Source organism: Salvelinus fontinalis, chromosome 33, assembly GCF_029448725.1.
Source record: "Salvelinus fontinalis isolate EN_2023a chromosome 33, ASM2944872v1, whole genome shotgun sequence".
NCBI classification, from domain to species: Eukaryota; Metazoa; Chordata; class Actinopteri; order Salmoniformes; family Salmonidae; genus Salvelinus; species Salvelinus fontinalis.
The window spans coordinates 18,895,016-18,920,160 of NC_074697.1; the positions used below are offsets into that span (position 1 = coordinate 18,895,016).

The 25,145-nt window shown below is 43.8% G+C and overlaps 1 protein-coding gene across 1 annotated transcript in view; it reads right to left on the reverse strand.

The window, feature by feature from the left end:
* LOC129831783 (melatonin receptor type 1B-B-like) overlaps positions 1–22,131 on the reverse strand; it is a 101,054-nt gene extending 78,923 nt beyond the window's left edge. The window contains exon 1 of the mRNA XM_055895228.1: positions 21,128–22,131. Coding sequence (XP_055751203.1) covers positions 21,128–21,356 — 229 coding nt within the window. The 5' untranslated portion in view covers positions 21,357–22,131. The remainder of the gene's footprint in view (positions 1–21,127) is intronic.
* Positions 22,132–25,145: the final 3,014 nt, after the last annotated feature.

A 25,145-nucleotide genomic window follows, 5' to 3' on the forward strand; every position in this document is an offset into this window, starting at 1 on the left:
CAATACAGCAACCAGTCCCAATACAGCTACAGGCCCAATACAGCCACTTTTCCCAATACAGCTACTAGTCCCAAAACAGCGCTAGTCCTAATACAGTCACTTGTCCCACTACAGCCACTAGTCCCAATACAACCACCAGTCCCAATACAGCCACAGGTCCCAATACAGCCACCAGTCCCAATACAAACACCAGTCCATATAAAAACACCTGTCCCAATACATCCACCAGTCCCAATACAGCCACTAGTCCCAATACAGCCACCAGTCCCAACACAGCTACACGCCCAATACAGCCACTATTCCCAATACAGCTAGCAGTCCCAATACAGTCACTTGTCAAATTACACCCACTAGTCCCATTACAGCCACTAGTCCCATTACAGCCACTAGTCCCATTACAGCCACTAGTCCCATTACAGCCACTAGTCCTAATACAGTCACTAGTGCCAATACAGTCACTAGTGCCAATACAGATACTATTCCCAATACAGCCACCAATCCCAATACAGCCACTAGTCCCAATACAGCTTCTAGTCCAAATACAGGCACTTATCCCATTACACACACTAGTCCCAATACAGCTACTAGTCCCAATACAAATACTAGTCCAAATACAGCCACTAGTCCCAATACAGCCACTATTCCAAATACAGCCACTAGTCCCAATACAGCCACTATTCCAAATACAGCCACTAGTCCCAATACAGCTACTAGTCCCAATACAGCCACTATTCCAAATACAGCCTCTAGTCCCAATACAGCCACTAGTCCCAATACATCCACTAGTCCCAATACAGCCAACAGTTTCAATACAGACACTAGTCCAAAAACATCCACTAGTCCCATTACATCTACAAGTCCCAAAACAGCCTCTACTCCCAAACAGCCACTAGTCCCAATACAGCCACGAGACAAAATACAGCCACTAGTCCCAATACAGCCACAAGACAAAATACAGCTACTAGTCCCAATATATGCCACGAGACGAAATACAGCCATTAGTCCCAATTAAGCCATTAGTCCCAATACAGCCACTATTCCAATTACAGCCCATAGTCCAAAAACATCAACTAGTCCCAATACAGCCACTAGTCCCAATACCGCTACTAGTCCCTATACAGCTAAAAGTCCCATTACAGCCACCAGTCCCAATACAGCCACCAATCCCAATACAGCCACCAGTCCCAAATAAAGCACCTAGTCCCAATACAGACACTAGTCCCATTACAGGAACTAGTTCCAATACAGGCACTAGTCCCATTACAGCACTAGTCCAATTACAGGCAATAGTCCCAATACAGACACCAGTCCCAATACAGTCACCAGTCCCAATACACCCACCAGTCCCAATACAGCCACCAGTCCCGATACAGCAACCAGTCCCAATACAGACACCAGTCCCAATACAGCCACCAGTCCCAATACAGCCACCAGTCCCAATACAGCCACCAGTCCCAATACAGCCACCAGTCCCAATACAGCCACCAGTCCCAATACAGACACCAGTCCCAATACAGCCACCAGTCCCAATATATCCACCAGCCCCACTACAGACACCAGTCCCAATACAGCCACCAGTCCCAATATATCCACCAGTCCCAATACAGCCACCAGTCCCAATACAGCTACCAGTCCCAATACAGTCACCAGTCCCAATACAGCCACCAGTCCCAATACAGCCACCAGTCCCAATACAGCCACCAGTCCCAATACAGCAACCAGTCCCAATACAGACACCAGTCCCAATACAGCCACCAGTCCCAATACAGCCACCAGTCCGAATATATCCACCAGTCCCAATACATCAACCAGTCCCAATACAGCCACCAGTTCCAATACAGCAACCAGTCCCAATACAGACACCAGTCCCAATACAGCCACCAGTCCCAATATATCCACCAGTCCCAATACAGCCACCAGTCCCAATACAGCAACCAGTCCCAATACAGACACCAGTCCCAATACAGCAACCAGTCCAAATACAGCTACCAGTCCCAATACAGTCACCAGTCCCAATATAGCCACCAGTCCCAATATAGCCACCAGTCCCAGTACAGCAACAAGTCCCAATACAGACACCAGTCCCAATACAGCCACCAGTCCCAATATATCCACCAGTCCCAATACAGCCACCAGTCCCAATACAGCCACCAGTCCCAATACAGCCACCAGTCCCAATACAGCAACCAGTCCCAATACAGACACCAGTCCCAATACAGCCACCAGTCCCAATACAGCCACCAGTCCGAATATATCCACCAGTCCCAATACATCAACCAGTCCCAATACAGCCACCAGTTCCAATACAGCAACCAGTCCCAATACAGACACCAGTCCCAATACAGCCACCAGTCCCAATATATCCACCAGTCCCAATACAGCCACCAGTCCCAATACAGCAACCAGTCCCAATACAGACACCAGTCCCAATACAGACACCAGTCCCAATATATCCACCAGCCCCACTACAGACACCAGTCCCAATACAGCAACCAGTCCAAATACAGCTACCAGTCCCAATACAGTCACCAGTCCCAATATAGCCACCAGTCCCAATATAGCCACCAGTCCCAATACAGCAACAAGTCCCAATACAGACACCAGTCCCAATACAGCCACCAGTCCCAATATATCCACCAGTCCCAATACAGCAACCAGTCCCAATACAGCTACCAGTCCCAATACAGTCACCAGTCCCAATACAGCCACCAGTCCCAATACAGCCACCAGTCCCAATACAGCAACCAGTCCCAATACAGACACTAGTCCCAATACAGCCACTTGTTCCAATACATCACCTAGCACCAATACATCTACTAGTCCAAATACACCCACTAGTCCAAATACACCAACTAGTCCCAATACAGCTACTAGTCCAAATACAGGCTCTAGTCCCAATACAGCCACTATTCCAAATACTGTCCCAAGTCCCAATACAGCCACCAGTTTAAATACAGCCAACAGTTTCAATACAGCCACTAGTCCAAAAACATCCACTAGTCCCATTACATCTACAAGTCCCAAAACAGCCTCTAGTCCCAATACAGCCACTAGTCCCAATACAGATACTACTCCCAAACAGCCACAAGACAAAATACAGCCACTAGTCCCAATACAGCCACGAGACAAAATACAGCCAATAGTCCCAATTAAGTCACTAGTCTCAATACAGCCACTATTCCAATTACAGCCTCTAGTCCAAATACATCAACTAGTCCTAATACAGCCAGTAGTCCCAAAACAGCCACCAGTCGCAATACCCTCACTAGTCCCAAAACAGCTACTTGTCCCAATACCTCACTTGTCCCAATACATCACTTGTCCCAATACAGCCAGTAGTCCCAATACAGCCACTAGCCCTAATATACTCTAGTCCCAATACAGCCACTAGTCCCATTACATCCACTATTCCCATTACAGCCACTAGTTCCAATACATACACTAGTCCCAATACAGCCTCCAGTCCCAATACAGCCTCCAGTCCCAATAGAGCCACCAGTCTCAATACAGCCACTAGTCCAAATACACCCACTAGTCCCAATACAGCCACTAGACCCAATACAGCCACTAGTCCTAATACAGCCACTAGTACAAATACAGCCACTAGTACAAATACAGCCACTAGTACAAATACAAACACTAGTCCCAATACAGCCAGAAGTCCCACTACAGCCTATAGTCCCAATACAGCTTCTTGTCCAATTATAGCAAATAGTCCCAAAACATACACTAGTCCCATTACAGGCACTAGTCCCGTTACAGCAACTAGTCCCAATACATCCACACTAGTCCAAATACATCTACTTGTCCCAATACAGAAACTAGTCCCAATACAGACACTAGTCCCAATACAGACACTAGTCTCGTTAGAGCACTAATCCACATACAACCACCAGTCCAAATACAGCTACTTGTCCCATTACAGCCTCTAGTCCAAATAAATCCATGTCTCCCATTTTAGCTACAAGTCCCATTTCAGCCACCAGTAACATTGCAGCCAGTAGTGCAAATACAGTTTCTAGTCCAAATACAGCTACTAGTCCCAATATAGCAACTAGTCCCAACACAGCCACACTAGTCCAAATAAAGCTACGTTACCCGATACAGCTATTAGTCCCAATACAGTCTCCAGTCCCAATACAGCCACACTATTCACAATACAGCCCGAAGTACCAATACAGCCACAAGTACAAATACAGCCACTATTCCCAATACAGCTACTAGTTCCAATACGGCCACTAGTCCCGATACGGCCACTAGTCCCGATACAGCAACTAGTCCCGATACAGCCACTAGTCCCGATACAGCCACCAGTCCCGATACAACAACGAGTCCCAATACAAAAACGAGTCCCAATACAGACACTAGTCCCAATACAGCAAATAGTCCCAATACAGCCGCTAGTCCCAATACAGCCACACTAGACCAAATACAGCCACTAGTCCCATTAAAGTTACCAGTCCCAATACAGCCAATATAGTCCCGATACAGCCACCAGTCCCAATACAACGAGTCCCAAAACAACAACGAGTCCCAATACAGCCACTAGTCCCAATACAGCCAATTGTTCCAATACATCTACTATTCCCAATACAGCCACTAGTCAAAATACAGCAACTAGTCCCAATAAATGCACTAGTCCCAATACAGCTACAGGCCCAATACAGCCACTTTTCCCAATACAGCTACAGGCCCAATACAGCCACTTTTCCCAATACAGCTACTAGTCCCAAAACAGCGCTAGTCCTAATACAGTCACTAGTTCCAATACAGACACTCCTCCCAATACAGCCACCAGTCCCAATACAGCCACCAATCCCAATACACCCAACAGTCCCAAAACAGCCACCAGTCCCAATACACCCACCAGTCCCAATACATCCACAGGTCCCAATACAACCACCAGTCCCAATACAAACACCAGTCCCAATAAAAACACCAGTCCCAATACAGCCACCAGTCCCAATACAGCCACCAGTCCCAATACACCCACCAGTCCCAATACATCCACAGGTCCCAATACAACCACCAGTCCCAATACAAACACCAGTCCCAATAAAAACACCAGTCCCATTACAGGCACTAGTCCCAATACAGCTACACGCCCAATACAGCCACTATTCCCAATACAGCTACTAGTCCCATTACAGCCACTAGTCCTAATACAGTCACTAGTGCCAATACAGTCACTAGTGCCAATACAGATACTATTCCCAATACAGCCACCAATCCCAATACAGCCACCAGTCCCAATACAGCTTCTAGTCCCAATACAGCCACTTATCCCATTACACACACTAGTCCCAATACACCCACTAGTCCCAATACAACTACTAGTCCAAATACAGCCACTATTTCCAATACAGACACTCCTCCCAATACAGCCACTAGTCCCAATACAGCTACTAGTCCCAATACAGCCACTATTCCAAATACAGGCACTAGACCCAATACAGCTACTAGTCCCAATACAGCCCCTATTCCAAATACAGCCTCTAGTCCCAATACAGCCACTAGTCCAAATACAGCCAATAGTCCCAATACAGCCAACAGTTTCAATACAGACACTAGTCCAAAAACATCCACTAGTCCCATTACATCTACAAGTCCCAAAACAGCCTCTACTCCCAATACAGCCACTAGTCCCAATACAGCCACGAGACAAAATACAGCCACTAGTCCCAATACAGCCATGAGACAAAATACAACCACTAGTCCCAATACAGCCACGAGACAAAATATAGCCACTAGTCCCAATACAGGTACTAGTCCCAATACAGCCACGAGACAAAAAAACAGCCGCTAGTCCCAATACAGCTACTAGTCCCAATACAGCCACGAGACAAAATACAGCCAATAGTCCCAACTAAGCCATTAGTCCCAATACAGCCACTATTCCAATTACAGCCTCTAGTCCAAAAACATCAACTAGTCCCAATACAGCCTCTAGTCCCAATACAGCTACTAGTCCCTATACAACTACTAGTCCCATTACAGCCACCAGTCCCAATACAGCCACCATTCCCAATACAGCCACCAGTCCCAAATAAAGCACCTAGTCCCAATACAGACACTAGTCCCATTACAGCCACTAGTCCCATTACAGCCACTAGTCCCATTACAGGCACTAGTCCCATTACAGGCACTAGTCCCAATACAGCCACCAGTCCCAATACAGCCACCAGTCCCAAAACAGCCACCAGTCCCAATACAGCCACCAGTCCCAATACAGCCACCAGTCCCAATACAGCAACCAGTCCCAATACAGCAACCAGTCCCAATACAGACACCAGTCCCAATACAGCCACCAGTCCCAATACAGCAACCAGTCCCAAATACAGACACCAGTCCCAATACAGACACCAGTCCCAATACAGCCACCAGTCCCAATACAGCCACCAGTCCCAATACAGCAACCAGTCCCAATACAGCCACCAGTCCCAATACATCCACTAGCACCAATACAGCCACTAGTCCAAATACAGCCACTAGTCCAAATACATCTACTAGTCCAAATACAGCCACTAGTCCAAATACATCTACTAGTCCAAATACAGCCACTAGTCCAAACACAGGCTCAAGTCCCAATACAGCCACCAGTTTCAATACAGCCAACAGTTTCAATACAGCCACTAGTCCAAAAACATCCACTAGTCCCATTACATCTAATAGTCCCAAAACAGCCTCTAGTCCCAATACAGCCACTAGTCCCAATACAGATACTACTCCCAAACAGCCACAAGACAAAATACTGCCACTAGTCCCAATACAGCCACGAGACAAAATACAGCCAATAGTCCCAATTAAGCCACTAGTCTCAATACAGCCACTATTCCAATTACAGCCTATAGTCCAAATACATCAACTAGTTCTAATACAGCCAGTAGTCCCAAAACATCACTAGTCCCAAAACAGCAACTAGTCCCAATACAACCACTAGTCCCACTACAGCCACTAGTCCCATTACAGCAAATAGTACCAATACAGCAAATAGTACCAATATAGCCACTAGTCCCATTACAGCAAATAGTCCCACTGCAGCCACTAGTCCCAATGCCTTCACTAATCCCATTACAGCCACTAGTCCCAATACAGCCAGTAGTCCCAATACAGCCACTAGCCCTAATATACTCTAGTCCCAATACAGCCACTAGTCCCAATGCCTTCACTAATCCCATTACAGCCACTAGTCCCAATACAGCCAGTAGTCCCAATACAGCCACTAGCCCTAATATACTCTAGTCCCAATACAGCCACTAGTCCCATTACATCCACTATTCCAATTACAGCCACTAGTTCCAATACATACACTAGTCCCAATACAGCCTCCAGTCCCAATACAGCCTCCAGTCCCAATACAGCCACCAGTCCCAATACAGCCACCAGTCCCAATACATCCACTAGTCCAAATACATCCATTAGTCCCAATACAGCCACCAGTCCCAATACAGTCACGATCTAATACTCTCTCACTGTCTAATTTTTCTCTTTCACATAGTTCTATAACGGGGAGGATGGGGGACGTTGCAGTCATCTTCTCGGCCGCTGCATGCCTACTTTCTCAGTCTCTCTGTAGTGAGCTCTGGAGAGGTTCCATTGGGTACACTTCATACATTTGTGACCCGATTCAGGAAACTTGTGTAGTGGAACTGCATAAGTGTTGCTCTCCACTTTCTGGAGGATCAAGTTTTGAAATCAGTGGAATTAGAGTATGATAGCTGAAGAGATGGAGGAAACAATAATAACTGACGTTATTATTCGTTTCCCAGAGGTGTTTCCTTTCTAGTTAGAGCCTAATGTTAGCTAGCAAACATTGAACCTGGTTGGTTAGCTCCCAGCACTGTGGCATTGTGGTTTAACTATCTAACGTTGTCTGGCTGGCTCGTTACGTGATATGTGTTCAACACCCGTTGAATATGGTCATTGTCAGTAAACGTCTGCAAAAAAGCTTAATGAAATTGTTGCCAGCAGAGCTGGTTAGGCCGTTTTCATGTTATCCAGACGTAAACAAATCATCAGCCAGAGCATCAAGTTTGCGCTCTGAACGCTCCGAGAGCGAAAGGAGATGGGTGGGGCAAAAGCTTAAGAGGGTGTGAACGATGCTGAATGTGTTTAGACGAAGAAGAGCTCTTCACTAGATACCAAAACATTCAAAGGCAATTTTCTCAAAAGTGAGTTTACAAGTTGAACAACTTTCAAACAGAATAACTTTCCCATTGTTCCTCAAATGCAGTCTATAATATACCATTTTGTTGCTCTGAGTCTCTACTTTTATCCAGTGTAAAAAGGAAATAAAAAATGTTGCTACATAAGACCGAATCCAGATGGTGAGTCACATATAATAATGTATATGGGGTCTGTGGAGTGGAGCAGCCAGAAGCCTTAGCCACCCAGCGTCTCTCTCTGGTTTGGCGGGTGAGGACGAGGAGGTGGCTTTTGGCAGAAAAGATCCACACGCGCCTGTGAAGGGACGGAGCCTGCACTCTTTCAGATAGGTAAATGTCATGGGAAATCACCAAATCACTTTACATTAGTGAAGAGCTCAGCGGCGTGAGTGAGTGAATGAGTGAGTGAGTGAGTGAGTGAGTGAGTGAGTGAGTGAGTGAGTGAGTGAGTGAGTGAGTGAGTGAGTGAGTGAGTGAGTGAGCGAGTGAGTGAGTGAGTGAGTGAGTGAGTTAGTGAGTGATACCAGCACCAGCACTGGCTCTGTTTCTGTCTCATCACACTCGTGCTCTCCGTACACAAGAAGACACACACTTATTATGAGTCAAAACACACACACAATAGATCAAAAATCCCCAAACACAAATGAACATACTGTACACGTCCACTGGGGCTTCATTACGAGACACAGTGAGGTGAAACTGAAAGCCTGTTTTGAGTGACTTCTTGGTGATACAGCACTTGAACCTGCTGTCTGAATCCTTCTGTCACTCTCTCCCACTGAAGCAATTCTTTTCTGTCTCTTTGTCTGCAGTTCTGTCTTTTTACCAAACTATATTCTTTGTCTGAATTCCACACACAAACACATACAAACACACACCACACACACACAGAAACACACACAATCCATTTATGAAAAGGTGCCGTATTTTCTGAGCTCAAACCCACGATAAAGTTGACCAAGGAGAGAGTTTTTTGCCAGTGGATAGTTTTGTGTAGGTACGTAGGCTACTGTACGTGACGAAGTTCTCATTTCTTACTCTATGACCATGAAACAGACTCAAAAAGTCCCTTTAATAAGACCAGTCTGCTTTAGTGCATTCAGAGAACCAGTGCCTAAGTATACTCAGAAAAGAGTATTAGTGCACTCAGAAACCAGTCGGAAAAGAGTATTAGTGCACTCAGAAACCAGTCAGAAAAGAGTATTAGTGCACTCAGAAACCAATCAGAAAAGAGTATTAGTGCACTCAGAAACCAGTCAGAAAACCAGTTTGAGCTTTGGAGCAAAGGAGAGGAGCAAGTACAGATCAAAGTCTGTCCCCCATGGTTTTCTCAGAATTGTCAACCAGCTTAGCACCACTGGCCACACTCAAACCACACACTGTAATACAAAGAAACAGACACAGACACACTCACTCCGTCTTTCCCTATTTCTCTCTAACTCCCTCTCCCTTTGCTGACCTCCCTCCCTCTCTCCTCCCTTCTTCTCCCTATCTCTAACTGCAACCAACTGGCATAGCACTTCAAGAGATGGCCATAGTCCAACCCAATGTGTTCAGATCACTGTCTGGAGGTTAGTTTTAAGACCACACTTAGAGGTAGAGAGGGAGAGAGAGCGGTAGAGAGAGAGAGAGAGAGAGAAAGAGACAGACAGAGACAGAGATGGAGGAGAGACAGAGATGGAGGAGAGATAGAGGGAGAGATGGAGGAGAGACAGAGAGGGTGGGAGGTAGAGAAGGAGGAGTGAACAGAGAGGGAGGGATGAGAGTTACAGAGAGGGAAGTAGGTAGAGGAAGAGGAAGGTGTAACAAAGAGAGAAAGTGACTGTCGGAGCAGACAGAAAATAATCTGAGGAATTTCACAAACCAAAATAGTTGAAATAGCTCTACTAATTAAATATTCAGACAGCAGGTCATGTTTATCGTGAAGAGGAGTTGTGTTGGATGGAGGGAGCTGTAAATGGCTAGGTATTTACACACACACAAACACTACCACCTCCCCAGTGCTGACACACTCAACAAGGGAGATAGATAGAGAGGGTGATAGGAAAGAGGAAACCCGAGCAAGCAGACAGGGGACAGAGGAGTGGGGGGGAGAGAGAGAGGAAATTAACAGAGATGATACAGAGAAAGAGGGGAGTTTGAGAGAGAGAGAGAGAGAGAGAGAGAGAGAGAGAGAGAATCCGCCGTGCTGCCAATGTGCTCCAGCCCTGTGTCTGCGACGAGGTCTGGCTCTATTGGTGTTCCCCCGATGCACTCAGGAAGAAGACCTCTGTGCCTGTCTTTAATTGGCTCCTGTTCGTTAAGAGTGGGGGAGAGGAGAGCTCTGGGACCTGTTAACGAGCCAAGCATATTAATGGGGTCCATGAGAGGGTCACCCACGGATCCCGACTCTCAGCCACATCGACAATGGGGGTCTCAGGTAGCATAGCAGTTAGAGTGTTGGGTCAGTAAACGAAAGGTTGCTGGCTTGAATACCTAAGGTCAAAAATCTGTCGATTTGCCCTTGAGCAAGGCACTTAACCCTAATTTGCTCTTGGCCACTGTACTACTATGGCTGACCCTGTAAAACAACTTATTTCACTGCACCTATCTGGTGTACGTGACAATAAAACATTTTATTTGTTCTCCTATAGGTCAATACACACACACAGGTGCTGATGCCTTGAGAGGTTTGAAACTGAGAGAACTGTGTCATAGAGTGAAATAAGAATGATGTCTGTGTGCACAATGATAACAAGTTGTCAAGTAAATATCAAGTGATCCAATTCAGAAACAGGGAGCTGCTTCCCCATGCATGACTTTTGACCACTATCTGCCGTTGGCTCTTATTTTTAACATTTCAGTTTCCATCGTGAAAACATGTCCTGTGATGTTTTAACTGTCCTGTATTCTATTAATGTAATGTATTAGGTATTTTAAGTGGGTTTATTTATGTAAATTTAGCTTTTTTTTCAGTTTGATTTGTGAGCAAGAATCAATCAACTCAAACTCACCCTAATTATTATACTGTATGCAGAGTGCACCATGTAAGAGAACATGTGTTCTGTCTCTACTTCGACTCTCAACACACATGCAGAACTCTAGCCATGGAGTCCCACAGAGAGAAAGGGAGAGGGAACAAGAGGGAGGACAGGATAAATGGAGAGATGACCCTGATGGAAACAGAGCAGAGATGCAGGCAGAGACCCAGGTGATAGGTGTACCCTTCCTGCCCCAGAGATCACCCGAGTCAACATCAGAACTCCTTCATTCAAATCAAATTCAAACAACTTTATTTGATCCGTCTTAAGCTTAACTCCACCAGCAGCATGGGTGGTTAGACTATTTGATAGAACAATTTCCCTTTATGATATACTGACAAAATAAAGGAAACACCAACAGAAATTGTCTTAATAGGGCGTTGGGCCACCACGCAACAGTCTCACTGCAAAATTAAACGTTCATCCACGCTCTCCAAATGCCAAATTTCAAAGTATCTCCAAACGTCAAATGTTTAAGTGTTTTGGTTGCTCCTACTACTCTGAAATTAAGGCCCTCATTCTGAAGGTAAGGCCCTCATTCTGAAGGTAAGGCCCTCATTCTGAAGGTAAGGCCCTCATTCTGAAGGTAAGGCCCTCATTCTGAAGGTAAGGCCCTCATTCTGAAGGTAAGGCCCTCATTCTGAAGGTAAGGCCCTCATTCTGAAGGTAAGGCCCTCGTTCTGAAGGTAAGGCCCTCGTTCTGAAGGTAAGGCCCTCGTTCTGAAGGTAAGGCCCTCGTTCTGAAGGTAAGGCCCTCGTTCCGAAGGTAAGGCACTCGTTCTGAAGGTAAGGCACTCGTTCTGAAGGTAAGGCCCTCATTCTGAAGGTAAGGCACTCGTTCCAAAGGTAAGGCACTCATTCTGAAGGTAAGGCACTCGTTCTGAAGGTAAGGCCCTCGTTCTGAAGGTAAGGCACTCGTTCTGAAGGTAAGGCCCTCATTCTGAAGGTAAGGCACTCGTTCCGAAGGTAAGGCACTCGTTCTGAAGGTAAGGCCCTCGTTCTGAAGGTAAGGCCCTCGTTCTGAAGGTAAGGCACTCGTTCTGAAGGTAAGGCACTCGTTCTGAAGGTAAGGCCCTCATTCTGAAGGTAAGGCACTCGTTCTGAAGATAAGGCACTAGTTCTGAAGGTAAGGCACTTGTTCTGAAGGTAAGGCACTCGTTCTGAAGGTAAGGCACTCGTTCTGAAGGTAAGGCCCTCGTTCTGAAGGTAAGGCACTCGTTCTGAAGGTAAGGCATACATTCTGAAGGTAAGGCCCTCGTTCTGAAGGTAAGGCACTCGTTCTGAAGGTAAGGCACTCGTTCTGAAGGTAAGGCCCTCATTCTGAAGGTAAGGCACTCGTTCTGAAGATAAGGCACTAGTTCTGAAGGTAAGGCACTTGTTCTGAAGGTAAGGCACTCGTTCTGAAGGTAAGGCACTCGTTCTGAAGGTAAGGCACTCGTTCTGAAGGTAAGGCCCTCGTTCTGAAGGTAAGTCCCTCGTTCTGAAGGTAAGGCCCTCATTCTGAAGGTAAGGCCCTCATTCTGAAGGTAAGGCCCTCGTTCTGAAGGTAAGGCCCTCGTTCTGAAGGTAAGGCCCTCGTTCTGAAGGTAAGGCCCTCGTTCTGAAGGTAAGGCCCTCGTTCCGAAGGTAAGGCACTCGTTCTGAAGGTAAGGCACTCGTTCTGAAGGTAAGGCCCTCATTCTGAAGGTAAGGCACTCGTTCCAAAGGTAAGGCACTCGTTCTGAAGGTAAGGCACTCGTTCTGAAGGTAAGGCACTCGTTCTGAAGGTAAGGCCCTCGTTCTGAAGGTAAGGCACTCGTTCTGAAGGTAAGGCACTCGTTCTGAAGGTAAGGCCCTCATTCTGAAGGTAAGGCACTCGTTCTGAAGATAAGGCACTAGTTCTGAAGGTAAGGCACTTGTTCTGAAGGTAAGGCACTCGTTCTGAAGGTAAGGCACTCGTTCTGAAGGTAAGGCCCTCGTTCTGAAGGTAAGGCCCTCGTTCTGAAGGTAAGGCACTCGTTCTGAAGGTAAGGCACTCGTTCTGAAGGTCAGGCCCTCATTCCGAAGGTAAGGCCCTCGTTCTGAAGGTAAGGCCCTCGTTCTGAAGGTGAGGCCCTCGTTCTGAAGGTAAGGCCCTCGTTCTGAAGGTAAGGCCCTCGTTCTGAAGGTAAGGCACTCGTTCTGAAGGTAAGGCCCTCGTTCTGAAGATAAGGCATACATTCTGAAGGTAAGGCCCTCGTTCTGAAGGTAAGGCATACATTCTGAAGGTAAGGCACTCGTTCTGAAGGTAAGGCCCTCATTCTGAAGGTAAGGCACTCGTTCTGAAGGTAAGGCACTCATTCTGTTTTAGTTGCTCCTGCTACTCTGTATCGTTCATTAAGGCACTCATTCTGGTAAGGTAAGAGTTAAGGTTAGGGGATACAGTGCCTTCAGAATGTCACGTTCCTGACCTTATTTCCTTGGTTTAGTCTTTGTTTAGTTGGTCAGGACGTGAGCTGGGTGGGTGTAGTCTATGTTTTGTGATTCTATGTTAGGTTTGTTGTTTGGCCTAATATGGTTCTCAATCAGAGGCAGGTGTTTTACATTGTCTCTGATTGGGAACCATATTAAGGTAGCCTGTTTGCACTGTTGGTTTGTGAGTGATTGTTTCTTGTCTTTGTGTTCTGCACCAGATAGGACTGTTTTAGGGTTTTCACATTTATTGTTTTGTAGCTTGTAGTGTTCACGTTATTATTCTTTATTAAACATGTTGAACACTAGCCGCGCTGCGTTTTGGTCCTCTCCTTCATCCCAGGAAGAAATCCGTTACACAGAAAGTATTCATACACTTTGACTTATTCCACATTTTGTTGTGTTACAGCCTGAATTCAAAATGGATTCAATAAAATAAAAAGTCAAACATGTTTTTAGACATTTTTGCAAATTAATTGAAAAGGAAGTCCAGAAATATTAATTTACATAACTATTCACACCCGAGTCCATACTTTGTAGAAGCACCTTTGGCCGCAATTACAGCTATGAGTTTTTCTGGGTAAGTCTCTAAGAGCCTTCCATACCTGAATTGTGCAACATTTGCCAATGATAATTTTCAAAATTCTTCAAGCTTTGTCAAATTGGGTGTTGATCATTGCTAGAAAACCATTTTCAGGTCTTGTCATAGACTTTCAACCATATTTAATTCAAAACTGTAACTCAGCCCCTCAGGAACATTTACTGTCTTCTTGGTTAGCAACTCCAGTGTAGATTGTGCTTTAGGTTATTGCAGGGGCACAACTTTGGTTTTAGAAGGGGGCATATTTATATATAACTTTTTATCCAGTCAGACAAACACTCCAAACAGCCTACCCGACTGCTCGAAAGCGTACGCATGGTTCTAAACCACACCGTTGCCTCATTTTGTATCACATTCCCCAGTGAAAGGGTTATTGTCCTGCTGAAAGGTGAATTCATCTCCCAGTGTCTGGTGGAAAGCAGACTGAACCAAGCATGCCCAAAACATGATGCAGCCACCACTATGCTTGAAAAATTGGAGAGTGGTACTCAGTAATGTGTTGCGTTGGATTTAACCCAAACATAACACTTTGTATTCAGGACAAAAAAGTGAATTGCTTTGCTACATTTTTTTTTGCAGTATTTCTTTAGTGCCTTGTTGAAACAGGACACATGTTTTGGAATATTTGTATTCTGTACAGGCTTCCTTCTTTTCACTCTGTCAATTAGGTTAGTATTGTACAAAGTTATTGATCCATCCTCAGTTTTCCCCTTCAGCCGTCCCCTTCAGCCGTTAAACTCTGTAACTGTTTTAATGTCACCATTGGCTTCATGGTGAAATCCCTGAGCGGTTTCCTTCCTCTCCGGCAACTGAATTAGGAAGGACACTGAATCTTTGTAGTGACTGGGTGATTTGATACACCATCCGGGTTCCTCTAAGCTATATGGAATTGCTTTCAGAAGGTCATTAGCTATTTGATTTTGAATTTAAAGACCCCTTGAAGTATCAATAAAATATATTTACAAATTAGCCGGAGAATTACATTTGGCCTTACTGCTATTTGGTCATACAAATGCATTGAATAACAAATTAATTACATGGAACAATAGATAGTCCCCCTCCCAAAAATCTAAAGGAAGTTTGTTCTGAAGTGTTTGTCCTATATCTGAGAGATATAAGAAATATCAGGAAACCTTTTGCAGATTATTATTATTCTTTTTACATGTATTACTTTTGGCACTAAACTGTCTCCATATATACTTTCATTAATTTTTTCAACTGCTCCGGGGACATTCAGACGAGTCTTGTCAGACTTGTGGGCATCCTAGAGCAGACCATCATGTACCTGTTCGTGAGAGTCTCACCTTTCCAAAGAGGGTTCATATTAGTGTGTAGCCCAAACTGTTCATACGCTACATAAAGAGGTTGGCACATCCACTATACCGAGACACTTGAGGGGGTTCCTATGCTACAGACAATTTTGTGATAGAGATCTGTTGTTTTGTCAAATTTCACCGCAGATGTGTTCCACATCGGCAGATGAGGTGGATTGAGACACATCCAGAGCAAAACAACAGATCTCTATTTTAAACGGACAGATGTGTATTATGCTAATTCGATTTCCGGTGGGGTGCTGACATCGTCTCTAGGGGGTAAAAACAACCAAAAACTGTCTCCGCGACTGGGATCAAACACGCAACCTTCTGATCCAGCATCATGGAATTACGGAATCTGAATGGTTAAGGTAAGGGGTGGATAAAAATGTACTGAATTGGTACCTGGAGGAAAATGGGGGAGGGAAATGTTTTTTCAATTTCAGTCAATAGGAGGGTTTAGTATTTATTTTAATCTAGTCCAGGGGACGGTCATGTAATTTGTAATTGATGAAATGTCAATATTAAGCTATATATCGATGTGCGCCCGATGCCGTTCCTAATCTCTGATTCTTCGCTGGGGACACAATATCAAGTGCGACAACAGGCTATTTTGTGTGGTCTCAATGAAATGATCCATAGCATATAGGCTATAGACTACGAAGTGCATACTTGGAGAAGCACAGAGCAAAGTTACATGTATAAGATAGATGCTGGGATGGTGTAAATACAACCAGGCTGCATTACACTGCAATTGATATTCCAACCCTGAGCCCTGCTCTGCTCTTGCTGATCAAAAACGTTGTTTGTGCTGTCTATCTAATGGCTGTGCTGTGTACGCCTATGGGGGCAGTTCAGGTGAGTCAAAGGCTTCTTCCGAAAATTATTGTCGATTAGGTGTAGTCCAAAAAATCTTGCGCGCGACTACCTATAGCCTATGTTCTGTTCAGTTTGAGAAGGAGAGCGCGAAGATGAGGAGGACCAGAGGTCAACTTTGATAGCTTGCTATAATTGCTTTTATTTAAAATAATATGTTTCTTGCCCGTGATGTATTTATCAGTAAGACAACAATAAGACAGATTCGAGTCATTTACATTGTGGTGCTGAAACTTGAAGCAGCAGCCGCAGCACAATCAATCAGAAATCGACAGCTCATTGTGCGGAAAGTAGGCTAATTCGAGTAGGCATAATTAATTTCAACCATCTTCATTTTAATCAGACTTTACTAAAAACAAGAGGGCTTTGTGTTGGTGCCGATTTCTTCCTATTTCGAAATAATAGGCAGGCCTACCTGTTTGACAGACTAAATGTGGCTATAGGCTGCTATATCCATAGATTTGTCAGTAAATTCCTTCACCCACCATGCACTCTTTGAATAGCATACCTCCGTGTCAGTGAAGTGCAGGTAAGTTAAAACCAAGACTCGAATTTAGGGGATGTGAGAGGGTATGCCATAGCCCTACCTTTTATTAGGGAAATGGCAAAAAGCACAGGCCTTTGTTCGCTTAAGATTTTAAAGAAAATGAAACTGAAACATTATATAAAGTGATCTATATCTGTGGTCCGTGCTAGAAACAAGCTGTAAAATACCCAGGAAAGACGTGACTATGACGATGTATATGGCGATATCATTGTTTCGTTTCTTTGACATTCAGAGACTGAGCTACAACCTTCTATAGCCGAGGAGACAAAACATGTACTTTGCTTGGGAAGTAATCTAATTATGTCACTATCAATTGATTAAACTATTCACTTTCTGTACAATAGAAGAGGTTTAAACCCAGAAGGCTTTTAGGGAAACACGTGTGACCTCTCGTTGGGTTAAGCCGTGGAAGAAGAGTAGCCAGCCGGCGTACATTTTTTCTGCGTCAGTAGGCCTACTCTTTCTGGGGTGGAAAGCTATAGGCCTAACTTTTGAAAGTACCTTGCTCAGATTCCTAATGATGTCTCAGATATGTTATTTGCAAACAGGGACAGTTTCGTTGCAAACAATACACACTGATTCGGCATTGGAAAAATATGATGAGATGAACACGTAGGCCTGTCCATTAGTCTGTAATTTGTGTGGTATTCTGCTAATATGTCAAATGACGTAGAATTGCATGAAATGTTTATAAAATACATTTTTTTTCTCGGCAAATACGATGATACAGTACAATAGAGTCATGCAATACTGCTACTATAAAGGAGATCTTTCCACTCCTACTTTTGTCCACGGTCGTCTGCGAAAAACCGCAACATGCTGGGCCCCAGCTCCGTGGGCAAAATTCCTGCGTTGCCATGCAATGCTTACAGGACAATAAACAGTTTCTAAAAATGCTTATAAAAAGGCTCTGGTCTTTCCAAAAAAGTGAAGGTAAACGCCAGACATATTCCCTGCTATACACTTTATGTTTTTTCAAGTGTTCAGGAAGGGTTCGGGTAAAATATATATTTTAGGTCCGATTTTCTCCATGTAACCCTTATTATAAATAAGGTTACTTTTCTAAGGGTTAAAATTTGGAATAGGGTAAAAACAATACGTTTAGGCAGTTATTTCAAAAGGTTAAGGTAAAGGTTAAGGTTTGGGATAGGGTTAAAACGAAAAATAAAAAACTCGCCACAACTGGTATCAAACACGCAACCTTTTGATCCAGAGTCATGGGATTACGCCCATCCACAATCAATTATGTTTTATGTGTGTGTTGGGCAGTATTGGTGCGTGGGTAAAATCACTGGGGAAGCTAAGCCAGGGGAAAAAAGCCATATTACAACCTATTCATGTGATAATTGCGTTGTTTTCTCTAGAAACTCTTAGTTCAAATGCCTTGGGACCATGATATATAGGCCTAAGGCTGAGACAATAAGAAGACACAGTGGCAGAATAAATTCAACCACACCTTTGTTTCGTCGCAAACCCGGAGAGCACAAAGCATATCGCATGTAACAAACAGTTAATGTTTCCGACATTTTCGGACTACTAAACAACTATTGATTTAGAACCACATATAGTTACCGCAAGTCGCAAAGAAACAGGAGCTGCCTCCATTATTCCAGCAACATTTCAACTTCAATATTTCGACATCATCAAATCACCTCTGCTTAGTCTAATGCAGTGACAACTAAAATATACCCAAAATAATTTAGTCCAATCAACGTAAGCTAAATATGATGTGGCTGCCCATGGGTCTGGTTTTTGTGTGCGTGCGTGCGCGCGCGTGTGTGTGTGTACTTGCATTCGTTCAAGTAGAACTAACATGTTGACTCATTCTACTTGTAGAGAAACGCCAATGCCATCCTTCTCTCTTTCATGTTAGCAAAACGTCTACAGTACATGCTTACATTTTTTGTTGCTCGCTAGTCTAACTTCCTTTCATTGTCAACGTTAGCTAGTTAATAAGGATCGGACCCTTCATCTCAATTTCAGCCTAAAAGGACATACCCAAATCTAACTGCTTGTAGCTCAGGACCTGAAGCAGGGATATGCATATTCTTGATACTATTTGAAAGGAAACACTTAAGTTTGTGTATTTGTGAAATTAATGTAGGAGAATATAACACATTAGTTCTGGTAAAAGTTAAAACAAACAAAAAAACATGCACTTTCTATTTTTATTGCATCATCTTTGAAATGCATAAAAAGGCCATACATTGACATAGGAAGTTGGGTGTACTTTAAATGTTGTCCATAAGAGGGCAGCAGTGTGTGTGCACAGTTTCAGACTGATACATTCAAGAATATGAGATCTACATAATATTTTGTATCAAGTCCCTCACGAGTTTGCCCAAATGCACCCAAGTGGCCGAATTGGTCAAGTGATACATTTCCAAGTGCATAATTATAGAGAACATACAAAAATGTTATGGTATTTTTATTTTATTTGAATTAGCTTCCCCACATAAAAGGTAGGAACCTTCACACTTCTAGATGGCCGGGCCATGGTGGGTGTGGAGCCAGAGACAGCAGAGGGGTCAGACTGGAGGATCTACGTTTGAATAAGTGGAGGATTGAGGAGTCTCTACCACTGCTCTTACTAAATGTACTGAATAAGACTCACATAACTTTCAATCTTTAACCACATTTTAGCAGAGATGCAGACAAACATATTTAGTTTCTTTTAATTAAGAACTACGAGTTAGTAGGATACAGACATCTCAATAGGTATGCTTAGATATGCATTTATTTCTTTTTACATAGAAATAAACATAATGATTATGGCTCTAGATTGCAGGGAAAAGCTGTCCCCTCTGATTTTTAGGGTACATGACGCCCCTGGCAGATGATGCTTTTCAGCAAGAATAAAAGCAAGCGAACCGAGGACTTCTAAATAACGACTGGGACTGCTGATAAAGTGCTACAGAGAGACAGGGATAGAGACAGAGAAACAGAGAGCGGGTATGGAAGGTCGGCCATTGGCTCCAACCTCCAACAGTCAACATCTGGACCATGCCATAAGGGCAGAAAAAACGGGATTTGAGCACTCAGTATTAGGCAAAACAGACTGGAATTAACCAAGGGTATTAAAACTATTCCCGGTCCCTGCTTTAAACCCCCAAACCATCACAACTAAATGTGCATTCTGTTTTCAAACATATAATCCAATATTAACCAGTAACCTAGATAACAGCTACTAGACCACTGTGAAAAAGCCAAACAAAATAAACCCATTGTATGTCACCCGTATGGGCACATAATGTGTTTGCAACAATAACAGGGCTGTCGGTGTGTTGGAGCGGACTTCTTGCCGCTCTGTTTGGATACCCCTGGCGGGAATCCATCATTGTTATACTGTGTTCTCTTTTGCATTTCCGGTATGGACTCGGCAGGCATCGGCAGGCATATGAAAAAGGTTTGCAAACCCACACTGGAAATAAAAGTTTAGGCCCCGGTTTATGCACACACACAAAACATGGCTATTTACTTATTTATTCAAATAAATAAATAAGACAATAAATCTAAAAACAATGATGATCAATTTTGAAGAAAACAAACGATTAATGCATAAATTATAGGTCTATCAACAATAAAGTAAGCTAAACAAAATAATCCCATGGGATTGCAATCTTTTACCCTTTCATAATCTATGCAATTTATGCGTAAATTGCTTGGTAGGGAATTGAGTGGCTCCATAAAATCTGAGAACTGCTTGCAGAATCTTCACAAGTGACTGATGAATGACTGTCAAAGCATTGCCATAGGTAATTAAAACACATTACAGACAATATGATATAACATTTTCCAATAACAAAAAGTGATTAAAACTCAAATCGTCAACATTCGATACAATCTTAATTTTATCTGTGCATAAAGAACTAAATCCTTCTGCATTGGAGGAATACACTCACTATTTTCCACAGTCTCATTCATATGTGGAGTCTTGCGTGTAGGCTTATTGGTGTGAATGAGACCGCTCAGGGATTCAGATAACGCACGAGAACGAAATCGTATTTTCAGAATCTCTCTTTATCATTGCATTTAGCATATATCTATTGCATTGGTTGATATGTCAAAGTCATGCCAAATTATTCAAACAATATTAAGGTATAACTACTGGTGCCATCTTTCTCCGTCTCGCGAGTGAACACACAAATGGACACAAACAATCATTATCCCCTTACCCGCATTTCTAAGTTTCCGGTTCCTAAGCACTGAAATAATAACCAGCAAGTTGCCCAAGACATCCACCACCGTGGTGAAGATCAGCACGCTGGCCAGTACCGTGATAGCCCACGCGGGACGCGTCCCCGGCCGCGCGTCCAGAACCGTGCGGTTCCTGGAGAACGAAACATTCTCTGGCATGTCGAAAACCTTAGGGCTGCCAACGTATGTCCTCCCTGTCCGAGTCATTCAAACACCGCTGTCCTGGCAAAACAGTGACATGTTGTTGCGAAAGTAGACTTGTAGCCTATTTGACAGCTGAATATGTTTAACGTCGCGGTGGGCGCTTGGTTTCGACAGTCTGTGATGCACACTGTTTCTCAACTTGCTCAGAGTGAGCCACGCCGTCATCGAGTTGTTTATAACTGTGCCCGCTCTGGCCAGCTGGCCCTAATATCCCCTATCGATCAGATACATGAGAAGGCTCCTGGGTGCTCCGTGCCGTCATTCCTGGCAGTTCATTTGCATATCCAGTCCAGCTGTTATCCCAGTGTGAACGCGCCTATCGCTTTCTCTCAACCCTCCTTTCTCTTCTATGCTGGTCGGACCGAACCTTGCCTGCTGTGCTGTGAGCTGCTGTATCTCGCCTCTGGCAAAGTCTGGCTGCGGTCTGAATTATTTGTTTTAAAAGCTGCTCGGAATTGCGAATCCACCTCGCAATCAGACACGATAGCGAGAGCCAGACGGTAGGCTCGTATTCAGAAATAGGATATATCGGGGAAGCGGATTCATCAACTCGTGCTTCGAAACCGAGCTCAGTGAAGCATGCTTTTCATGAGTATTGTTTCGCTCAGGCGCGGTGACAAGCCATTCTTTGATTGGTTTGATTCTGTTTATTAATTAGAATGATATTTCTGTCTGTCTGCGCTACGCTTTCTGGAAACAATGTTGTATTACATTGAATTGACTATCATTCGACAACAGATGCCTGCTCCGTCCAACCGCTTCACTACAAAAAGTGTCAAGTTGCTAGTAGGAAGAGGAGACTGGCTAGCACCACCGGGAGCGAATTGCATATGAGGGACCTGAATGTGTCCGACCCACTGGGCAAAAACTGGTTGAATCAATGTTGTTTCCACGTCATTTCAATCAAAAAATGTAATGTGATGATGTTGAAACAACATGGAAAACTGATTTTATTCGCAAAAAGTTATCTACATGAGGGAATTTCGTATTTTGTCAATGACATTGGGACTTTTTTGTTGATTTTACTTTAGTTGACAACTCAACCAAATGTAATTCAAAACTAGATGTTGAACAGACTTCTATACCCAGTGGGTATTGTGCACCTCCTCTCTGTGCTTCTGGGGAGCACCATCTCCTATAATATGAGCTCCCTCAACCAGTTCCAGCATGCTATATTATCACCCCCACAATTATAATGTATATACAGTACCAGTCAAACATTTGGACACACCTACTCAATCAAGGGTTTTTCTTTATTTTGAATATTTTCAACATTGTAGAATAATAGTAAAGACATCTCAACTATGAAATAATACATTTGGAATAATTTACTAACCAAAAAAGTCTTCAACAAATCTAAATATATTTTATATTTGAGATTCTTCAAAGTAGCCACCCTTTGCCTTGATGACAGCTTTGCACACTCTTGGCATTCTCTCAACCAGCTTCAAGTGGAATGCTTTTCAAACTGTCATGAAGGAGTCCCCACATAATGCTGAGCACTTGTTGACTGCTTTTCCTTCACTCTGCGGTCCAACTCATCCCAAACCATCTCAATTGGGTTGCGGTTGGGTGATTGTTGAGGCCAGGTCATCTGATGCAGCACTTCATCACTCTCCTTGCAGAAAAAGCCGCGGCCCTTGCAGAGTAAGGGGCAACACTACATCTAGGTTTCAGAGCAAGTGACGTAACTGATTGAAACGCTACTAGCGCGTACCCGCTAACTAGCTAGCCATTTCACATCCGTTACACTTGGTCAAAGCCTGGAGGTATGTTTTGGGTCATTGTCCTGTTGAAAAACAAATGATAGATAGTCACACTAAGCACAAACCAGATGGGATGGCATATCGCTACAGAATGCTGTGGTAGCCATTCTGGTTAAGTGTGCCTTGAATTCCAAATAAATCAAAGACAGTGTCACCAGCAAAGCACCCCAAACCATTACACGTCCTCCTCCATGCTTCACGGGGGGAACCACACATGCAGAGATAATCCGTTCACCAACTCTGCGTCTCACAAAGACATAGCGGTTGGAACCAAAAATCTCAAATTTGGACTCATCAGACCAAAGGACAGATTTCCACCGGTCTAATGTCCATTGCTTGTGTTTTTTGGCCCAAGCAAGTCTCTTCTTAATATTGGTGTCCTTTAGTAGTGGTTTCTTTGCAGCAATTCGACCATGAAGGCCTGATTCACGCAGTCTCCTCTGAACAGTTGATGTTGAGATGTGTCTGTTACTTGAACTCTGTGAAGCATTTATTTGGGCTGCAATTTCTGAGGCTGGTAACTCTAATGAACTTATCCTCTGCAGCAGACGTAACTCTGTGTGTTCCATTCCTGTGGTGGTCATCATGAGAGCTAGTTTCATCATAGCGCTTGATGGTTTTTGCGACTGCACTTGAAGGAACTGGATTGACTGACCTCCATGTCTTAAAGTAATGATGGACTGTCATTTCTCTTTGCTTATTTGAGCTGTTCTTGCCACAATATGGACTTGGTCTTTTACCAAATAGGGCTATCTTCTGAATACCACCCCTGATTGGCTCAAACGGTGGTATACAGAAGATAGCCCTATTTGGTAAAAGGAAAGAAATTGCACTAATTCACTTTTAGTAAGGCACACCAGTTAATGGAAATGCACTCCAGGTGACTACCTCATGAAGCTGGTTGAGAGAATCCCAAGAGTGTGCAAAGCTGTCATCAAGGCAAAGGGTGACTACTTTGAAGAATCTCTAATATGAAATAAAGTTTGATTTGTTTATCACTTTTTTGGTTACTACATGATTCCATATGTGTTATTTCATAGTTTTGATGTCTTCACTATTATTCTACAATGTAGAAAATAGTACAAACTCTTGACTGGTACTGAATATGAAAGAGCCAGAGAGAGAGCCAGAGAGAGAATTTGTGCGAGGATAACTGCAGATAGCACAAGATGAAGCTTAATTTTTCACCCAAGAGACTCACAGGCCCACAGCATTTGTCACACACGCACAGGTTAAAGTCTCCGTTATCTCAGTTTGAACACCATTGGAGGCAAACGAGGGCAAAGATTATGCTTCTCTCACAACATCAATTTAACGTTATCAGGGCATGAAAACGAACTGGCACGACTATCCTGTAGCGGCCTATCACAGCTAATATAGTACGAGCTCAGAGTAGAGGCTGACATAAGCACTGCAATAACGTCCTCTGGGCACAGTCAAAAGCGTGCTACCAGACTAGAACCCTGGGTCCTTGGTTGGGACAGAGAGGACAAGTCAAAAATGGGAAACCCACCATTGGTAACTTAGCTTCCATATCCACTTGTTAAGCTAGCTCAACATGATAAACATGAGCACATTTCCCGCTCGCATTTTACCCAAACTTGTGATTTGTTGGGAGAGTTGTCTATCTGAAGAGGACCCTCCCCAGAGAACTGTATTTCTCCTTTCGAAATGTCCAACATGACATCCTCCCCAGACTTTGTGCCGTTGCATAGCTTACGATGCTCCGCAGGTCTAAGATATGAGACTATATATTGTTCCAGACTGATTTTAAAGGAACAAATTAATTTGGAGAAAAGGTTGAATAGTCACAACAGCATTATTTACAAGCTTACAGACCTCACACCATGAGGACACTTGATTTTAGAACCAGGCTACTTGACATCCTTTCAGGCCTGCCCACGAGTTATAGCCTAGCTGATCCTCTCCAAATTAAACTTCAACGTGTGGAATTCTAGAGGGTTCTTTTCCATTTCTCCTATATGGTGGCTACAAAGTGTTTCTCGTCTCACCACTGGCAGCCCTG